General features: G+C 39.3%; 1 protein-coding gene across 9 annotated transcripts in view; it reads right to left on the reverse strand.

Moving 5' to 3' along the window:
• Positions 1-292: 292 nt before the first annotated feature.
• Positions 293-17,410, reverse strand: part of atp11c (ATPase phospholipid transporting 11C (ATP11C blood group)) — a 42,731-nt gene continuing 25,613 nt past the window's right edge. For 2 of the 9 annotated variants that reach the window (XM_086302460.1, XM_086302498.1), the window contains exons 5-31: positions 17,086-17,193; positions 16,218-16,346; positions 15,696-15,784; positions 15,109-15,159; positions 14,630-14,694; positions 14,458-14,539; positions 14,221-14,371; positions 13,457-13,654; positions 12,756-12,926; positions 12,122-12,330; positions 11,890-11,961; positions 11,715-11,788; positions 11,504-11,607; positions 11,216-11,397; positions 10,180-10,446; positions 9,846-10,017; positions 9,631-9,733; positions 9,374-9,519; positions 8,512-8,571; positions 7,755-7,882; positions 7,107-7,242; positions 6,955-7,020; positions 6,691-6,794; positions 6,401-6,557; positions 4,223-4,331; positions 3,209-3,240; positions 293-2,932 (exon numbers count right to left, since the gene is read on the reverse strand). In XM_086302460.1, coding sequence (XP_086158586.1) covers positions 4,227-4,331; positions 6,401-6,557; positions 6,691-6,794; positions 6,955-7,020; positions 7,107-7,242; positions 7,755-7,882; positions 8,512-8,571; positions 9,374-9,519; positions 9,631-9,733; positions 9,846-10,017; positions 10,180-10,446; positions 11,216-11,397; positions 11,504-11,607; positions 11,715-11,788; positions 11,890-11,961; positions 12,122-12,330; positions 12,756-12,926; positions 13,457-13,654; positions 14,221-14,371; positions 14,458-14,539; positions 14,630-14,694; positions 15,109-15,159; positions 15,696-15,784; positions 16,218-16,346; positions 17,086-17,193 — 3,129 coding nt within the window. In that variant the 3' untranslated portion in view covers positions 293-2,932; positions 3,209-3,240; positions 4,223-4,226. The other 7 variants (XM_086302474.1, XM_086302491.1, XM_086302510.1 and 4 more) reach the window with 7 other exon arrangements.

Here is a 17,410-nt window from a genome sequence, read left to right on the forward strand (position 1 = left end):
TCAACCCAACTCCCCACAGCTCAGCCCACAACTCCCTGGAATAGATCAACTGCAGAGTGCAGAAAACGTGTAAATATGCATGTATGTAAATCTCTCCTATAGAGTGACGGCGATTTAATGTTTTGTTTTTTTTTAATCCGAGGCCATGCATGGAGCAGTGGGAGAGCAGTCACTCAGCTGATCCAGCTTAGCCTCTCAGCCCCCCCCCCTCCCCTCTCAGGCACACACATTCAGATCTTCCATCAGACAAAACCTGCTGACACAACATGTGGTGCAAAGCAGCACAAAGCAGTTTGTATATCTTCAAAACATTCTGCTTTATTAAAGAACAACATCTGGTTTTTAATATAATTTTTTTTTCAAAGAGGTACATTCAGCTTGGAGGTTTAGAGTGTTGAAGCTGGAGACCCAAAAGGCTGGAGGTGGCAAGATGTCCCTGCTGTGCAGAACTGCTGCTGTGCCCACCTCCACCCCTCACAGACAGGGTCCGCAACCACAAAGCCTCTCGTGCTTATTTTTTTTTTCTTCTTTTTTTAACATTTTGATTTTATAAAAAAAAGTGGCTGGAAAAAGGTTGCATTAAAAATACAATCCATTCTTTTTACTTTTAATTTAGACAGGCAAAATTAGATTTGAACACATTTTAAGCTTCGAAAATAGCATTTCTTTTTTCCATATATATGTAACTTAAAGGTTTATATCTGGTAACAAAGCAGGCAGCCCCTTCTGTGAATCATCTTACATCCAGTTATCTCTGGCACAGGTCTTTAGGTGACCAAACAAAACAAAAACAAAACAAAACCCCTGCTTTCCATATAAATCCTTAAAGTCCCTTAGGCCTAACAGCTGCATTTGCCATTGTGCAGATGATTTTTTTAAATTTTATTTTTACAGCTATTTAGGTTACAGTCAGGGAGATTTAATACACAGCATGTTTGAGCAGAGATCAGCGAAGCAGTAGTTAAAATCATCATAAAGACATATTCTATACAGATTGGCATCTAAACATAAATAATCAGTAACAATGATCGCTTTCAACTTCAACTTGCAGTTAAACCACCAGACAAAAAGTAGTGGCATTGGGTCCGAGGCTAATTTTTGGGATGCTGAATGTCTTCACAGAGGAGGGTCTGCCTGCCTTTGTGTAGATAAAATTGACTATTTAATGACACTGGCACAGTCTCACAACAGAGCTGTAGTAAAACAGGCCAACTAAAATGACACAAAGCAGAACACGCTCCACAATTTAAAACTGAAAGTAATAAAAAATATAACATTTGTGAGTCAAATTACATTTACTTAATAAATATGCAAAGTACACAATATACACTTGTGAAGAAAAGAAAGGGGGAAAAAGAAACAAACCAAAGCATCATCAAAAGTGTCTGAAATCATGTAATTATGTTTAAATGGAATGTATGAAGCACTACACACAAGTTAAAGGAAGAAACAAGGGGCCGAACGGTCCACTCCAGAGAGTAGAGTCTCACAGTGGCATTAACTATTCCGATGAAGCTGGTTTTCTTTAATCCCCAACTTCAGCCTGACTGAGACAAAATAAGCAAACTTGTAAATGGCTAAGAATACAAATACCTCATTTAGGCTCTAGTACATGTGTGACATTATGTGTAAGGTGGTTACTGTTCGTGTAATGTTCTTCTCTGATATGTGCGTGTGTGCGCTCAGGCATATATTCATGTGCCTTGGTGACCATCTACACAATGCAGAAACCAGTTTCCTTAATAGTGCAGAAAATGTCTAACAGAACTACATCAGTAAGGTTTCAAGTAATCCTGGTTTACATTACACACAGGCATTTGTGGCTATTCTCACCCAGTGCATTTGCCCTACACTTGTGTCACACCCATACAACAAAACATCACTTTTAGGGCACGTGAGTGCGGACAGACTCTGATCGCATTGCGTTCATGTTTTTGGCTTCGAGCAGATGCTAACAATATATCTCTATACTACTGTACATATATTAACTTTCTCATTCAAATCTGACTCTCTTGAACTATCTCTGAGGTTGGAATATTGGAGGTGACGCTCCAAGCAATGTCTCATTGCCAGAATATCCTTAAAATCTCTAATGCATTTCTTAGCCTTACATAAACACACGCAGTTTTTGGACTGAGGGTTGATATGACCTCTGCTGACCCCTCATATCTTAGTATTCAATATAAATGGCATTACTAGATACAAATAAACATCTACAACCAGAAAACCACTTTAACAGTCGTTAAGCTGATCTGAGCTGGGCTGAAATCACATTCAGTAACTTTTCATCCCAAATGATTTGGATCCGTTGAGGAGTGTGTTTACTAAAATATTTGAAACAATTTAAAACTTAACAGTTGAAAAGTGTAATAACACTAAAGTAGAATAACCTCTGAAACTGTTGATAATATATTAAAAAAGCTTGTAGAATGCAGAGACTAAACGTTGGTGGAGTTGTGTTCTTTTGAGCCTTCTTTCATGCACATTTAGCATTCTTGAAGTGGATATTTCAGCTGCTTGTTAAAACAGCAGATGAATAGAGCTACTGACAAGGCAGCCATGTATGCATTCGCTTCTATAGTAAGGTACAAAAAAAAAAGAAAAGAAAGAAAACTCATGCCTGGGGTCTAAGTAGATACTGTATAAAAGAATGTAGAGCACTGCTCTGTAAGCATGCATGAGAGGTGGCTGCTTTTTGAGGTTGGACAGCGAAGGACGGAGAAGGAGACACACAAGTCAAAAGACTTTTAAACCCTCTCAAAGGACCGAACGCGTTTCTTCTGATTTTTTTTCCATCTCCTCCTTTCAGATGGCAGACGTTCTTCCTTGGTACGGGACCCTGAATGAGGTTGACGTGACTGTTATGAGTCCTCGATGCCTTTTAGTCGCGCTCCTTTAGATGCTTGTACGATAGTGGCATTACTGCTGCAATCTGAAAAGGATTGGGTGAGCAGATGTTACCTGATGTCTTCGTCATAAGTTCATACCAACAAGAGGACAAGGACGAGACACCTTGAAATCACACCCCAAATGAATAAGCAGTGATTAACAACATGAAGGTCACTACAATGCCACCGGTTTCCTCCACCAGATTAAAAAAGAAATTAATAAAGGAAATGATCCCGATTTGATCCAAGTCTACTGAATTTCTGAAGCTCAGCAGAGACACTAAGCAAATACAGAAGGTTAGTGCTGACTCTTTGTTTACCTTGATGTTTGTAGGAGGGATTCCAATGATGGCTACAGGGAAAGTAGAAATGTGAGTTAAACTCTGCAAGCTGTCATACAGTCTCTTTCTAAAATTGCGCAACCAGAGACGATGGTCAATAGTGACGGATATGTGCAACATTCAGTCCTTCATCCAGGGGGTGGACAAAAACTAAATGTAAACACCTAAGGATATTTAGCACAACATCACAACACAATGGCTGCTTTTCATTATTCGCGGTGTTTACATTTTTTTGTGTTTGGTATTTTTTTCGTCTACCCCCTGTCATGAAGTAGCATTTGGGCAGAGCTTATGCCAACATCACATCATGCACCGAGTCATGCAATGCACTCACATATAAAACAGTAAGCAGACAGCCACGACCAATTAGGGTTTGGATATACACACAGAAGACAGTGACCACGACAAATGATTAAACCACATTGTTACAAACAGCACATATATTTCAGAAAATGGGGCCAAAATCATAGGCCAGCCCTGCTGTTTCACACTGTTGGGTAAAGAGGATGAAACCACCACAGACACTTCACACACAGACACTCTTACAAGGTCCAAAAATGCGAGAGGCTGAAATAAAAATTTGGATTTGAAAGCACATCTGCGCATGCAGAAAGGTAAATACAAGCTGGGCATCGAAAGGGAGGCTGAAAGGAGCACGAGCTTGCACAAAAAAAACAAACAAAAAAACAAAAAACTTTTGAAAGATTAGGTCAATGGATGCTTTCACATATCAAGTGAGTGCACCATTTGGTCAGTTTAATAGAAATGATTAAACAAAACAAGAGGCATGGGAAAAGTGCATCTCTTCAGCCAGCCAATATGAGCCTAACACAACACACAAGAACACAAAGAGTCTAAATAAATGCGGCCTTTATGCTACCGTCTTTGATTTCCTTGTTAAAACTCAAAGTTAGAGATGAGAGAGCTGCTGGACTGGTTGACTGGGGGAGCAAATCACTGATTGGCTTAAATGGCCTGAAAGTTGGCTGGTACCTGTTTAACTGACAGTATTGGACTCATCTGAAAAGGTTCTCATGAGCAGGGGCCTGGCTGACGACCGGGGTGACTGGATGCCCCCTGCGCTTGACTGAACCAGCTTCTTCTAGAAGGGTGAGGCAAGAGACACCAGTGACGACACTACGCTGATAATCACATACATACTTTGCCTTTCTCACCATCTTGTGCTCTCTTTTGCACACAGACATAAATATATAAACAAAGAACAATTAAATACATTCAGAAAGACTTCAAAGTAGACATGTAGACAATGAAAATTAATCCAGGAGCCATTTTAGACAACCCTTCTAGGAATGATCCGTTTTGGAAGCCCTTTAGTCGACTTTTTAATAGGTTCAAATAATATAGGGTTACTATTCTTGCAAATTTCACAAAATAAGTATGTCTTAAGACATGTACAAACGCACACTCACACAAACACACACACACACACTGTCAGGCTTGAGGATCCAGGATGAGGTTGTGAATTTGGGCCTCATGCAGGTACGTTTGGATGCTGTGATGTGCTGCAGCCACCTGACTGGACATGCGAAGGCAGCAGGCAGTGGAGCAGCAAAGGCAGCTGGGAGGAGACACTGACTGATACAACTAGGCAGACAAGCATGGCAGACTAACAGCAAGTTTTTAGCATGGACAACCTGTCCTACTCCACACTGCTGGAAGAGATGGCAGCGTGCCATTCTTCCCAGTGTCACAAAAAAGAAAATCCCTCAAGTCAAGGTTTAAAATGGTGCCTTCCAAGGATAGCATTCCTGATATGTGACACAGTACATCAGAAATTTGAAATGTCTGACCTAATCTGTCCAAGCAAATTGGACTATTAAAATCTACAAAACAGCAGCCTGAGTTATTATAGGTGAAGAAAGGAGTCGAAACAGTGGGAGAGGAAGGACACAGAAGTAGGAAGCAGGCAAGTGGTGCACAGACACAGAAATTCTGAAGTATAAAAGCTGACAAAGAAAAAGAGACCTCAGTCACTCCATGAGAAGCTGTGAGAGCTAGCGGTCTGTGACAACATGAAGATAGTGGATGTCCCAGAGGAAGGAAGGCGATGTTTCATCTTTAGGGAGGATTGTCCAGAGAAGTAAGAGAGAAGGAAATAAGAGGGTGAGATAGTTATGAGTGTGTTAAAGAGCAAAGCATTAGCACTAGTTAGGAAAAGTAGGAAAGGTGAAAAATGAGCCTAAAAAATAAAAATATGTGCACCATACGTACGCAAGTCCTGAATATTGTACAAATCTGCAAGTTATGTGGCTCTCCACAAATATGAGCAAAACTTCTCATTCAGTTTATTACTTCTCCCCCATCCAAAAAAGGAATAAAAATCAAGTCTAGACACAATACCAAAAAACCCACAGAAAAGAGCAAGAATACCACCAATCATTTCCATCTGCTTGCAAACACATTAGAGAGCCCACTGAAATGACAAAATATGCCTCTGGCAGACTTCTGGTGGAAGTTAAATAAAAACAGCCTTCAGAAATAATTCAACAACAGGCATAATTTTAAAGATGCACAGACACTTAAAAAAATTATCTCTTGGTACACAAAATATGTTTTGGGGGTGGTTGGCTTGTTTTTTTAGGTTTCTTTTCAAACCCTTTCTTCTCTCATTAAACATATCTCTTAAAACTCTCTTAGCTTTTGGCAAACATGTGCAACGTAATATATGACAAGCTAACCGACCCCCTAATATAAACCTGCATAATGTACGTCATGCTTTAAATAGCCAGCAGAGGGCTGTAATAGATCAGATATTTGTGCTTTCAAACGTCTTTTTTCCACTTCTGAATAAGGTCAGATGTAATTTACCCCTCCCACCATCTTCTTCCCAATGATCTAACACCAAAGCAAAGGAAGTGTGAAGAGAGGCAAACAGCTCTGTAAAGATCTGCATTGCTCTATGTTAGCAAAGCCATGCAAATGTTACAATCAGCAATCGCATTAAAATTCCTTGATTTAAATCCTTCCCTGAACAGTACTTCATAAACCTCTATCAGTTCAACCTAAAATATATTAAACATATGCTCCATCAACAAAAATAACCATTAGCAAAAATAATAATTAGAAAAGAACGAATAAAGGGAAGGGAGAGAGAGAAAGAGAGGGGGAGAAAAGAGAGAGGGAGACAGAGAGAGAGAGTTATAGCACTACCTGTCGAGCGTAAGGGCCGCGGGGCTTGCGGAGCACCACGTAGAGGATTTCTGGCAATAGGCTGAGCAGGATGAGCACGATGATGACCAGCCAGGCTGACACCGAGCTCAGCATGTTGGCAAACACAAAGTATAACCGTTGCTGTCTCAGGAAAGGCCTGGGGGAGAGATGACACTTCAGTTTATACTGTCTGGAGGAGATACATGTTTGACTAGAATGAAAAGGCCAACTAAAATGACTACAATAAGATTTGTTTTTTTGTTTTTTTTAATCCTCAGTTGAATTCTAACCATATTACTCCTCCCCAGAAGAAGCTGAAAAACACATAGAAAGCCAGGGAACCCCATATCACAAAGTGGTTTATCCATGTCCAGTGCCGTGTATCCAGAGCCAACTAGAATGTTGGAGAAAAGAAAGTAGTAAGAGATCTTTTAAAACACATATAAAAGAACTTTGCAAAAGACATGACTAACAAAATATCTACTTCAAACTCATATGTCCACTCTAATGATAGACGTTTTATAAATGTCAAAATAAACAGGGGTAGAGCTTACCTTTAGTGTTACAGTGAAAACAAGGATGGTGAATACAATCGTTCCATATGACCAGTTCCCAAAAGCCTAGAGTCAAAACAATAAAACAATCAGCAGTTGTAGTTAGGAGACTGTAGATATGAAACCTGTTTAGAAGTGGATTTAAATAAAACCTGGCCATTATCCTGCAGGGCTGGGTTGCTGAACAAAAACCAAACACCAAAGAAGAAGACCAAGCCGTGGAAGACTCCCAGTAATGTCCAGTAGAGAAATGGTCCCCACCGTAACATGGCATTCTTACCGATTTGTCTAAAGATTTGAAAGAGGAAAATTAACAAATTTATTTACTTACTGTGTCTTTGTGTAACATTTCCTGTTTATCACACAAAAGGACAACACCATTATATAACATATTAATGGTGGCCAAAAAAGTTACTGTGTAAATACAAATGAGCTACCATCAAAATTAGTTAACTCAACTTCACCAGAAGAACTTTGTAACCTGTTCATTAAATATTTATTTTTACTTTTTTTTACTTTTAAATTACGCCTGAACCCAAACCAGGACTTTATTTAGTAACAATATTGTATTGTATAGTAAAAGTATACAATATAATTCTGTACCTAAATTCAAAATAAACACATTAGTCTCCGGATAGTGTTACCAATTCTTTAAATAGTGAAGTGTTGCACAGACACAAAAATCCTTCCAAGTCTAGATTTAAAACCTAAGAAAAGAATCTCCTAATCTCCATTACTGTGGGATTTTTGATGAAAGGACAGAACATAACAAGCACATCTACTTTTATATCCCAGTTTACCTGTAGAGGGTAGCATTTTCCAGGAGCATCTCAATGGAAATATGCTGTTCGAAAAGACTGTAAGCCAGGATGGGCATAGAGGTGAAGCAGATGTTGTACATCGTCAGATAGGCCGCATCATACAGGGGCTGGGGAGGATGGGAGCAGGAGGAAAGGTTGACGAGGGAAGGGTTGGTAAGGAGGAGGAGGGGTTAATATCACAGAGAGGACACAACTCATACACACAACCATAACTTGAGCACAGAGCACGTCATGAGCAAGCTTATATACATCTTTCATGTGCTTGTGAAAGATCTATATCAGAGACCAGTGGCATGATGGGGAAACCAAAAAAAAAAAAAAAAAAAAAACAAAAGAAAAGAAAATCACCTTCACCTTTCACACAAAAATATAATCACTCGGTGATCTTAAAAAGGATGACAGATGTCATAAGAATAATAAACTGAATCCTTGTGCTCAAAAGAATTTCCATAAGATTTTTCCCCTATTTTAATTTTTTTTCTAAGACTAGGAAAACAAACAAATGCCACCAGGATTCCAAAATATCCATATTGTGTCATGGTGTATTCGTGGTGGCACAGTTTTGCCTATTTATATTGTATGACGATAACAAAGTGCATACATCCCAGGGACAGTGAGGAAAGGGGATTGTGAGGACAAGAGCTGAGCAATCGGGAGCACACAGAGGTGTGATTTTAGGAAACACTACTTCCTTTCATGTTCAGAATGTCTTTGAACCTCAATTAGATATACTTACTTGCTGGGAACAGCCGCAGAAGAACTGGTACAAAAACTGTGGTAAGATGAAGCAAAGATTCTGCAGGCGAACAGAGAATGAAAACAGGGTCATACAGAGTTCAACCTAAAAAAATCAGTCTCGCATGTAAGACTATATGTGTATGAGCGTGTGTGTATCCATCCATTTCCTTCTGCTTATCAAGGATTCAGGATTGCGGTGGAGCTAAAGGTTGTCGGTCTATGGCTAGACTGACAAAAAGAGACAATCACTCGTGCTCACGTTCACACCTGCCAATTTAGATTGTGGGAAAGCCAATGTATACAGTGAGAGGCCACGCACAAGCAGGGAGAACATGCAAACTCCAGTCAGCCAGTGGATCCAAACACAGAATCTTCTTGTTGTGAGGTGACAGTGCTAACCACTGCACCAGTGTAAAGATACCAAATGGCTTTTGGTGGGTACTAGATGTTGACCAATATAGGATTTTTAAGATTGAAACTGGTATTTACTGATTTACAAATCCAATGTATGGGTCAATATTTCTTTTCATTCAGGCACACGAAATGCCCACATATATCACAAACCTTTTTTATCTGACAAAATGTAACCATGCAGGTTAAACATTAGCTTGTTTTATTTCCAAATCAAGATGCTGATTAGTCATTTACACTCTGAGCACCTGATCGTTGTGTTTGTAGCATTCCAAACATGTGTTTTCACAAAGGGGAAGTTACAACTGGTGGAAAACATTGAGACTCATATTATGGTCATGTTATGCTGATACTGACATATCAGCAAAAAGCTAATATCAGTCAAACAATATATCTGTCAGGCTCTAGTGGGTGCTCCTAGTGCTCCTGGACACAGAATCTCCACTTACCTTATAAAAGAAATACTGCACCAGGTGTGCAATGCGAACATAGTAGAGATGCCCATGTCCCAACAAAAGTTTCTTGAGGTGCTTCAGTTTGGGGATGGCATAATCACTGTTCCTCACCGCCTGTCGACCCTCTTTCCCCTTAATGCCTGAAACACCAAGGCCCAAAACAAATTACACATTTCTGCACTCCACTACACATAGAAGAGTAATTAAAGATGGCTAAATCAGCTTCAGCATCACATCATCACATTTCTTACCAATGCCTACATGAGCTTCCAAAATCATGCTGACATCATTGGCTCCATCTCCAATGGAAAGGGTGATTGGGCTGCCTTTGGAGTTCTTCACCATTTTAACTATCTATATAGATTGATACAGAGGCACAACAGCTGAATAAAATCAGAAATAATCTTTCACTGTGAAAGAAATCAATTCAGTTTTATTTCTCAGCTTATTAAATCACTGTTCTGACCTGTGCCTTTTGTAAGGGAGCCATGCGGCAGCAGAGCACAGACGTGCAGTTTTGACATATCTGTAGAAATAGGTCCTTATAGTCATGTAAGTTGTTTTCAGAGGATGAGTTGAGCACCATCGACAGAGTGGCTCCATCTACTATAAAACCATAATCCTGGCTGGACCAATTCCTGCAATACAGAGTAGACAAAATAGTTTAATTGTTACTAATGTTTTTGTTTTTTTTTTAAACTATTGCCCCACAACCCCCTAATAAAAAGCCAAAAAAATAAATAAAAATCAGAATAATGTCAGTACATAGCACACAGGCTTTTGTAATCTAAGGTGCCAACCTGGCAACACGTGTCTTTGCTGGTGGTGCATCCTGTACAGTTTTCTTGTGGTACTCGAGCAAGAGGTCATGCAGTCGGTCCTCACGCCTTTTTCCTGGAGACTCTAGAGTACGCACTGTTAGCTCCAACAGCTCTGTGTTCCTCTTGAACAATCTGCAAGCATAGCAGGTGGATTTGGCCGTCTCCATCTTGTCTCCTGTTAAGACCCACACTTTAATACCTGCTCCCTGCAGAGCCTCCATAGTCTCTGCTGCCTCCTCTTGAAGACTGTAGAATAATAAATAGAAAAGGATCATTATGACTACTAGCAGCAAGAATGCCTACAATTATGTATAGTTTATATACATGTGTTTAAAAAAAACCAAAACAAAAAAAAAGCTAAGCTAAATTACCAAATTTCATGTCATAATGGTTTGGGAAGGCGTGGTCCTTTAAAAGTGTGAGTGTTTGTGTATTAAATGATGAATAAATGGTGATTCAGGAATATGTTTACTTCCTTTGTTATAGGCAATGCATGTGTTTTAGACCTAAACTTTTGCAATTTATGCAGTCTATTTTTAAAAGCTGGAATCTTTGATTGTAGGTCACAACTTAACCACAAGATGGCAGTGTGAGCTTAAATTAAAACGCTCTAAAAAGAAGGGCTTTTAGCTGATATCAAACTAATCAGATGAAAATAGAAAGCCAAAGTCATACATGGTGAAAAAAGTGACAGTTGATGAGTTAATTCCTCCCCAAAGGGAGGAATTAACTCATTGCAGCAACATAACAAAGAGCAAGTCCAGACAAGGCTTGGTGATATGCTCATCACAGGCTTTTGCACTCCTTTTTGTGCTTTTGCACTCACTCCTCTTCCTTTTGGCACTGATGTTTATTAAGGGGCAAGAACAGCACGAGTATGTGGATTTAAGGATATTCAGCAGGTTTCAACACGAAAAACTACGTCCAGATGAACAGAATCAACATATTTGGGGTTTCAACACAGCAGTTTCACAATTAAGAGCATCACAGTTATACATTTTGTGTGAGCACCCACCGATCTTCAACAGCAGTAGCTCCAATTAGATTCATTCCAGTCTCCACTTGGTTGTAAACAGCCATGAGCTTCTCCTCTCTGTCCTGCAGAGCCAGTCTAGCTTCCCTTAATCCTGAATCTACCTGGTCATACTCCTCAGCAGTAAGATGTTTGTAGGCCACACACAGTGTCCGGTAACCATCCTAAACAGTAAAATAGCAGCTGATGTTATAAAAGCCAAAATGTTATGCAATGAAATCATTCCAACAGTTGGAAATTTAGGAAAACGAGATGTTTTCCACCACGTACTGTTGCATTACGCTCCACATGCATGCGTATCTTTTCAACTTCCTCCTGTTTGACTCGGGGGAAGATGGAGGAGTCGGCTCCCTTACAAAAGAGCAGTGTTTCACCTGGGCACGAAAAACACACTATTATACAGACACCCAGCATCAGGGATGTGCTGGCCAACGCTATTTTATTAGCATTCCAATAACGTTGACAGTAACCTTAAGCTCACCTGATATTGATCTGACGATTACACTCATTCGCCTTCTGACTGGGTCAAAGTTCAACACATGAAGCAATTCATACCTAAAGGATGTACGCAGAGGAAATAAAAGATGTAATTTAAATACAAACAATAACTGAGATTTTAAAAAAAGAAAAGACATTCCAAGAAATGACTAACTTACATTTCAACGTCATTTGTCCTGTTGAGAATTTTCATGGTTTTACTTTCGAGGCCAAGAAATGTGAAGCCGTACCTGAGATCGAGACAAATCAAAACACAAATGGCTTTTATGTTCTCAATAAATATTATAACGAAATTATACCAGTTACATTTTCCTTAGGTTTATCAATTCCAACTGTGTGCTTGTCAAATAGCCACCTGAAATCACTGAGTCATGACACCCAACCTCTTACCTCATTGCACCCTGGACCAAAGCAATCTCATCAGGTGAGGAGGCTATAAAGCCCCTCTGCTCCTGCAGTGGAGGGACCACTTGTCCATCTACCATTAATCCATCCACCTGGTCTATCCGTCCATCTTGACCTTGACCCTGCTCTGTAGACTCCTTTACCTGGACTGTGTGGCACAGGCACAGGGCACGCAGAAACAGCTCTTCCCTTTCCTATGAAAATTACGTAAACGTGGCTTAATACTGTTAAAAAAAAAATGTAGGGCTTTACAAGTAGAAAATTCATTCATAAACCTTAAAATAAATTCATAAATCTTTTTTTTACTTAATTATTAACAACCAAACAAGGAGCTATATACAGAAGCTGGAGTTTGGATAACGCCTAGAATTTATAACCAAACTGACCCCTTATCAGCACAAGTAATTAAGTGCAATAGTCTGTGACGTGTTATCAAGCACTCGTGTCAGGAGCATGCAGCTCCTTCCCTCCGCTATGTTATAGCGCATATGTCGACATGTCAAGGAGAATGTACCAGGGTGACCAATAAAGGGCCTTTCTGGGCATCGAGCTATGTAATGGCCATATGTTAATCCTTGTATGACTTTTACAACAGATGGCGGGACACCACAACACTCACCCTGCCAGCTTTCTGTTGTACTGTGTTCATAGGTCCATCTGTAACGCAGAATCCGTCCACTTCCGAGCTCGCATCCCTGTACTTGTATTGGTGGCCATCAATGCAGCACTCTATGAACTCCATGTTATTCTGAGTTAGGGTCCCCGTCTTGTCTGTGAAGACGTACTCCACCTACAGGCAACATGAAAATAAAAATGACACACACTTCCAAAACCATAAGAATTCAGTTTCTCGTTTAAAAGCCTCCAACAATAATATTAGGCAATTACTTCCCGGAGGAAATTACACTGCATTAATCAGTTTAACGGAGCATCACCTTTAACTCAAATAATCATCTGGCAAACCAAGTGTGACTGATCTATGGCAGCGCCCTTTAAGTCAGCAGTGCCATAATAAAAATGAAACAAGGAAAATTCATTTTAAAGAAGCACTTACATTAGTCTCGGGTAGAAGTTTTGCTTTTTAAAATACACAAAATTCAGTATAAAATATAAACTTGTTCGGATGGAAAACTACATCATAGTGCTAGTGATTGTTCTACAGATTACATCTGGACATCGTTCAGAGATGCTGGAGATGAAATGTTCAGGAAAAGCTTTAGAGTTTTTATAAACAATAGAGGAATTTAGTTAATATAATTGAAAATTTTTGGACACAGAAATGCAGAGTTTACAGAAAGCATAATGACAGATATTTCTGACCTGTCCCAGCTCTTCATTGAGGTCCGAGGTGTTGACCAGTGCCCCTTCCTCAATTTCACTGTCAAAGAAATCTTTATCCCAGGATATGAAAAACGATCCCAAAAACTTCTGCATTTCAACGGTCACATACATGGACACTGGAATGATGAAGTTGAAGAGCACCATGAAGGACAGGAAGTCGGTGAACATGTTAAGGTACTGTTGGTAAAAAAACAAAGAGGCACATAATATATTTACACATATATAGAGAGATATATATACACACTGTATTTATATGTATAGAGAGAGAAAGAGTGAGTTGCGGTTTGCATCATTTTCTCCATAACCTAAGCAATTCTAAGAAACCATTCTGCAGTCCTAGACGTCACTGTTTATACTTGCAACAAAAATGAGGAAATGGCAGTCACAATGTTGAATGCGGGCTAAAGCAGAAGGTTAACAGATGACATGAAACGGACTACATCATATGGCAACAGTGGCCATTTTGCTCATTTTATAAGAACTTTAAAACTATGTATAGAGTTCCCTCAGCAGCCCTTTAAGGATTATAATAATTACTATTGAATTAACATAGGCCTCAGTATGTATGTATGTAGTACACAATAACAGTATGATGAAACTTATCTAACAAGCCATATTAGCCATTTTTCTTGCAACAGCTGTTCTTCTAGTTCTGCTTTAGACATGTTTTATTTTCCTCAGTCACTTTTCCTTTTTTTTCCTATAATGTTTGTTTTCATTAGTTTTCTAAAATGCAAACTCACCAGATTGGTTTCCTTTTCTTTCAGAGTTTTCTCGTTGTACCAGGGCTCATCCTGTCCAGGCTTGCTCTGCCATACATACTTAAGTGTAGTACACACTAAGGCCTTGCTCACTAATATGCAAAGGTAAACCAAAAGGAAGGCATTGATAGACCTGTAGACATAAAAACTCAAATTAGTGAGTATCAAATGTATTTTTTAGACTTGTTTTATACATATTGTTTTTCCCTGTAAACTTACTTTTCCACAACAGAGCGTTTCTGAGATTTTCCTTGGTAGTTAAGAGCCATCTTTGTCTCCATGCCGGTGTAAACTGCAACACCTTAAAAAAGAAAATAAGAAAAGACATCAGTCTTTAAGATATCGAGCCATCTTTAATATGGTACCAGTAAAAAAGCTATTATTGACTTACCACAGATGCTTTGAGTGTTCTTTAAAGTTGCTCCTTTCAGCAGGAGGTTTTCTGGGCCCAGTGACCTGCACAATCACATCAGTAGATCCACCTATTTAGTCATACAGTTGCTGTGGAATCCACACCTCTCTATCCTCTAAATGGAAACCTGGCAGGGAAGCTGGCATCCACTCTAATATACGCAGTGACAGTACACAGTATGCCTGCAGTCTGGGCTCACACCAGTTCCAGTGTTCTTGAGAAGGACACTGGCATTTGTTTATATGGTCATTACAAAGCAGTCAATGATAAATGCCTGTGGGAGTGCTTTGGAAGCAGTGGCTAAATCCCTGCCAGTCTGTTTTTATTTTAATGCTTGACTGCTATAAAGGATCAATGAAATAATGATTTGCTGGTTATGTAAAGGGAAACAAATAAACAACTGTTTAGATTTTGTTTCTTTAAACTATGCAGACTTGGTTGGACACGAGTGCTCTCACCTTAGCGAAGGCTCCTCATTGTTTTTGTAGATGTGCATACGACCGACAAACCTGGAACACAACGGCATATGCTCAAACAGATGAAGTGATTTGTGAGCAACTATTGTGTTAAGAGTGGAAGAGATCTGAACTTGAGGTATTCGAATCTTTTCTGAGTTCATTAATTACTCAAAGCTAAATATTCATTGACCTTAAAATCTAGAAGTTTAGAGTACTGCCTAATACTTGTAGTCAGCCATATTGTCGCTTTCATTAGCTCGGAATATTCACGCCTTCATCTTCAGGTATGATTTTAAATTATAATAGTTTCACTGCTTGCCCCAAAGTTGACCTATATAGACATATTGTCTTTAGACATAGAACTACACTTAAGTAAGAATTAAGTTCGTCTTGGAGAGACCAAGTTATTATCCCATAAATGCACTATGGCTTGCCGAAACATTTTTTTTTAACAATCTGCATGTTAATATCAGAGTCATTGAAGACATTTTTTTAAATCTGGCATTAAGTTAATCCACTCCTCAGCAGATCACAAGCACCACATGCTTGTAGTGTAAATCCGTTGGGACCACATGATGATTGCCTACTTGTAAAGGTCAGGCTGTGGCTGTTCGCACTCAATGGTGGCGTTGAGAGATTCCACATCGCGCTCTGTGTCTGGCACTGTGTAGTGTGTCTGGACAAGTAGAAGAGGCAGACCGAGAAATAGCGTGAGCTGTGACCAACTTAGGTCATTGATCGCTTTAACTTCCACTGCTTCTCACTCACACACAAAACGGAAAATTAAGAAGGAAAAAATACCAATACACTCGAGCACAAACAGACAGGAACACAATTTTGGCAACTAAACAAAAGTGAAACCTCTTTAAAGTGAGACCAGCATTCAATGAAAATAAATCAAGATTCCCTGAATTATAACTACACAATTATTTTAACATGTATCTAGGCAAGTGCAAATGCATTCTTTACTGTTCTTCTACATCCACTCCTCCTCTCTTATTACCTAATATTAATCAAATGAACGCACATTAACTATAACTTCATCTGGAACTACTTTTAATTCAAATTCTTCTATGCAAAACGATTGAAAAGTAATACACTTATCTTACTTTATGATTCGATTCTCCATCCAGACTTGCTGTGGTAACAAAACATGTGCCATCATCTCGGCTAGACTGCAGCAATATTAAATCACAGGGAAAGGTCTCGTCTTCCTCCACCTCCAAAACATCTCCCACCTAGAGAAACACAACCAAAGACCATTTGTGAAGACACGGTGTGCTTTCTCCCTCTTTTCAGAAGAATCGCGCACAGGATGAATGGCAGAAGTTCAAACAACTTTAAATTACTTTTATCACTAAGAAGACTTATAAATACATATGACTGCCAGGTCCCTGTGAAGTTGTTGTGATCAGTGAGTAAAAACCCAGATACTAAAAGTGAAAACAAGAACAATCCATAATCTTCTTTGAGCTCAGGTTTGGACTGCCAAGCAGTGACAAAAACCTGCCTGTATTTTAAATGTTTATTTTAGCAAAAGTAGCTAGCAGTAAGCTTATGTTGGCTCCTGTGCTGGGAACAGCTGTTTTATACAAGGCATAAACAACACATAACAAAGCTTTGGTATTGACAGCTGTATGCCGAGTGGTGTCAGCTGTACGAGCAGATCTCTACCGTAATAAAGTTAAATAAATAAATAAAAGATGACCAAATACAAAATTTGTTCATTTTAAAATCCTGAAAGCTACTTAAAGTGAGCCAGCCAACTATAGGTCTTTAAAAGTAGAATGCACTGGATAAATAAGTTGCCTTTACAAACATGTCTGAGCATCAGATCAGCTCAGGAGACTATGTTCTCCCTTGTGCATATATCCCAAAAAGTCCTGTATAGCTGCCAGCAGCCTTTCTCTGCATATATATTGGAGGAATTATTTTATTTTTCACTTCAGCTAGGATGCATCTGCTGCTACAAAGTACCTTGATCTTCTCACTCTCTTTTTGTATCCTCCGGCCATCTTCAAGCACTGTCACTCGGTACTTATTCACCTCATTGTCAGCCTTGTGCCGCAGCCAGTCCTCATATCCCTGTGGCAATATATCAAAATCAGAATAGCATTGCTTAGCACAACAAAAAGTAGAAACCTTTTCCGTGACATCTGTACCTATGGGACACTGACAGTTATAACTGATGTCAGAATAAAAAGGCACACAGTACAGCACTAGCTGTCAAACTAAGGGGTGTTCCCTGAATGTTTTACGGCTTCTTAATGGTGAAAGAAGTTTCAGCAGACTACAAGCGGCA

This window comes from Aulonocara sp. 'chitande type north' Nkhata Bay, linkage group LG2, assembly GCF_057382095.1.
Source record: "Aulonocara sp. 'chitande type north' Nkhata Bay isolate Kocher_YH1m ecotype deep benthic linkage group LG2, A_spYH_male_GT1.1, whole genome shotgun sequence".
Taxonomy (NCBI): Eukaryota; Metazoa; Chordata; class Actinopteri; order Cichliformes; family Cichlidae; genus Aulonocara; species Aulonocara sp. 'chitande type north' Nkhata Bay.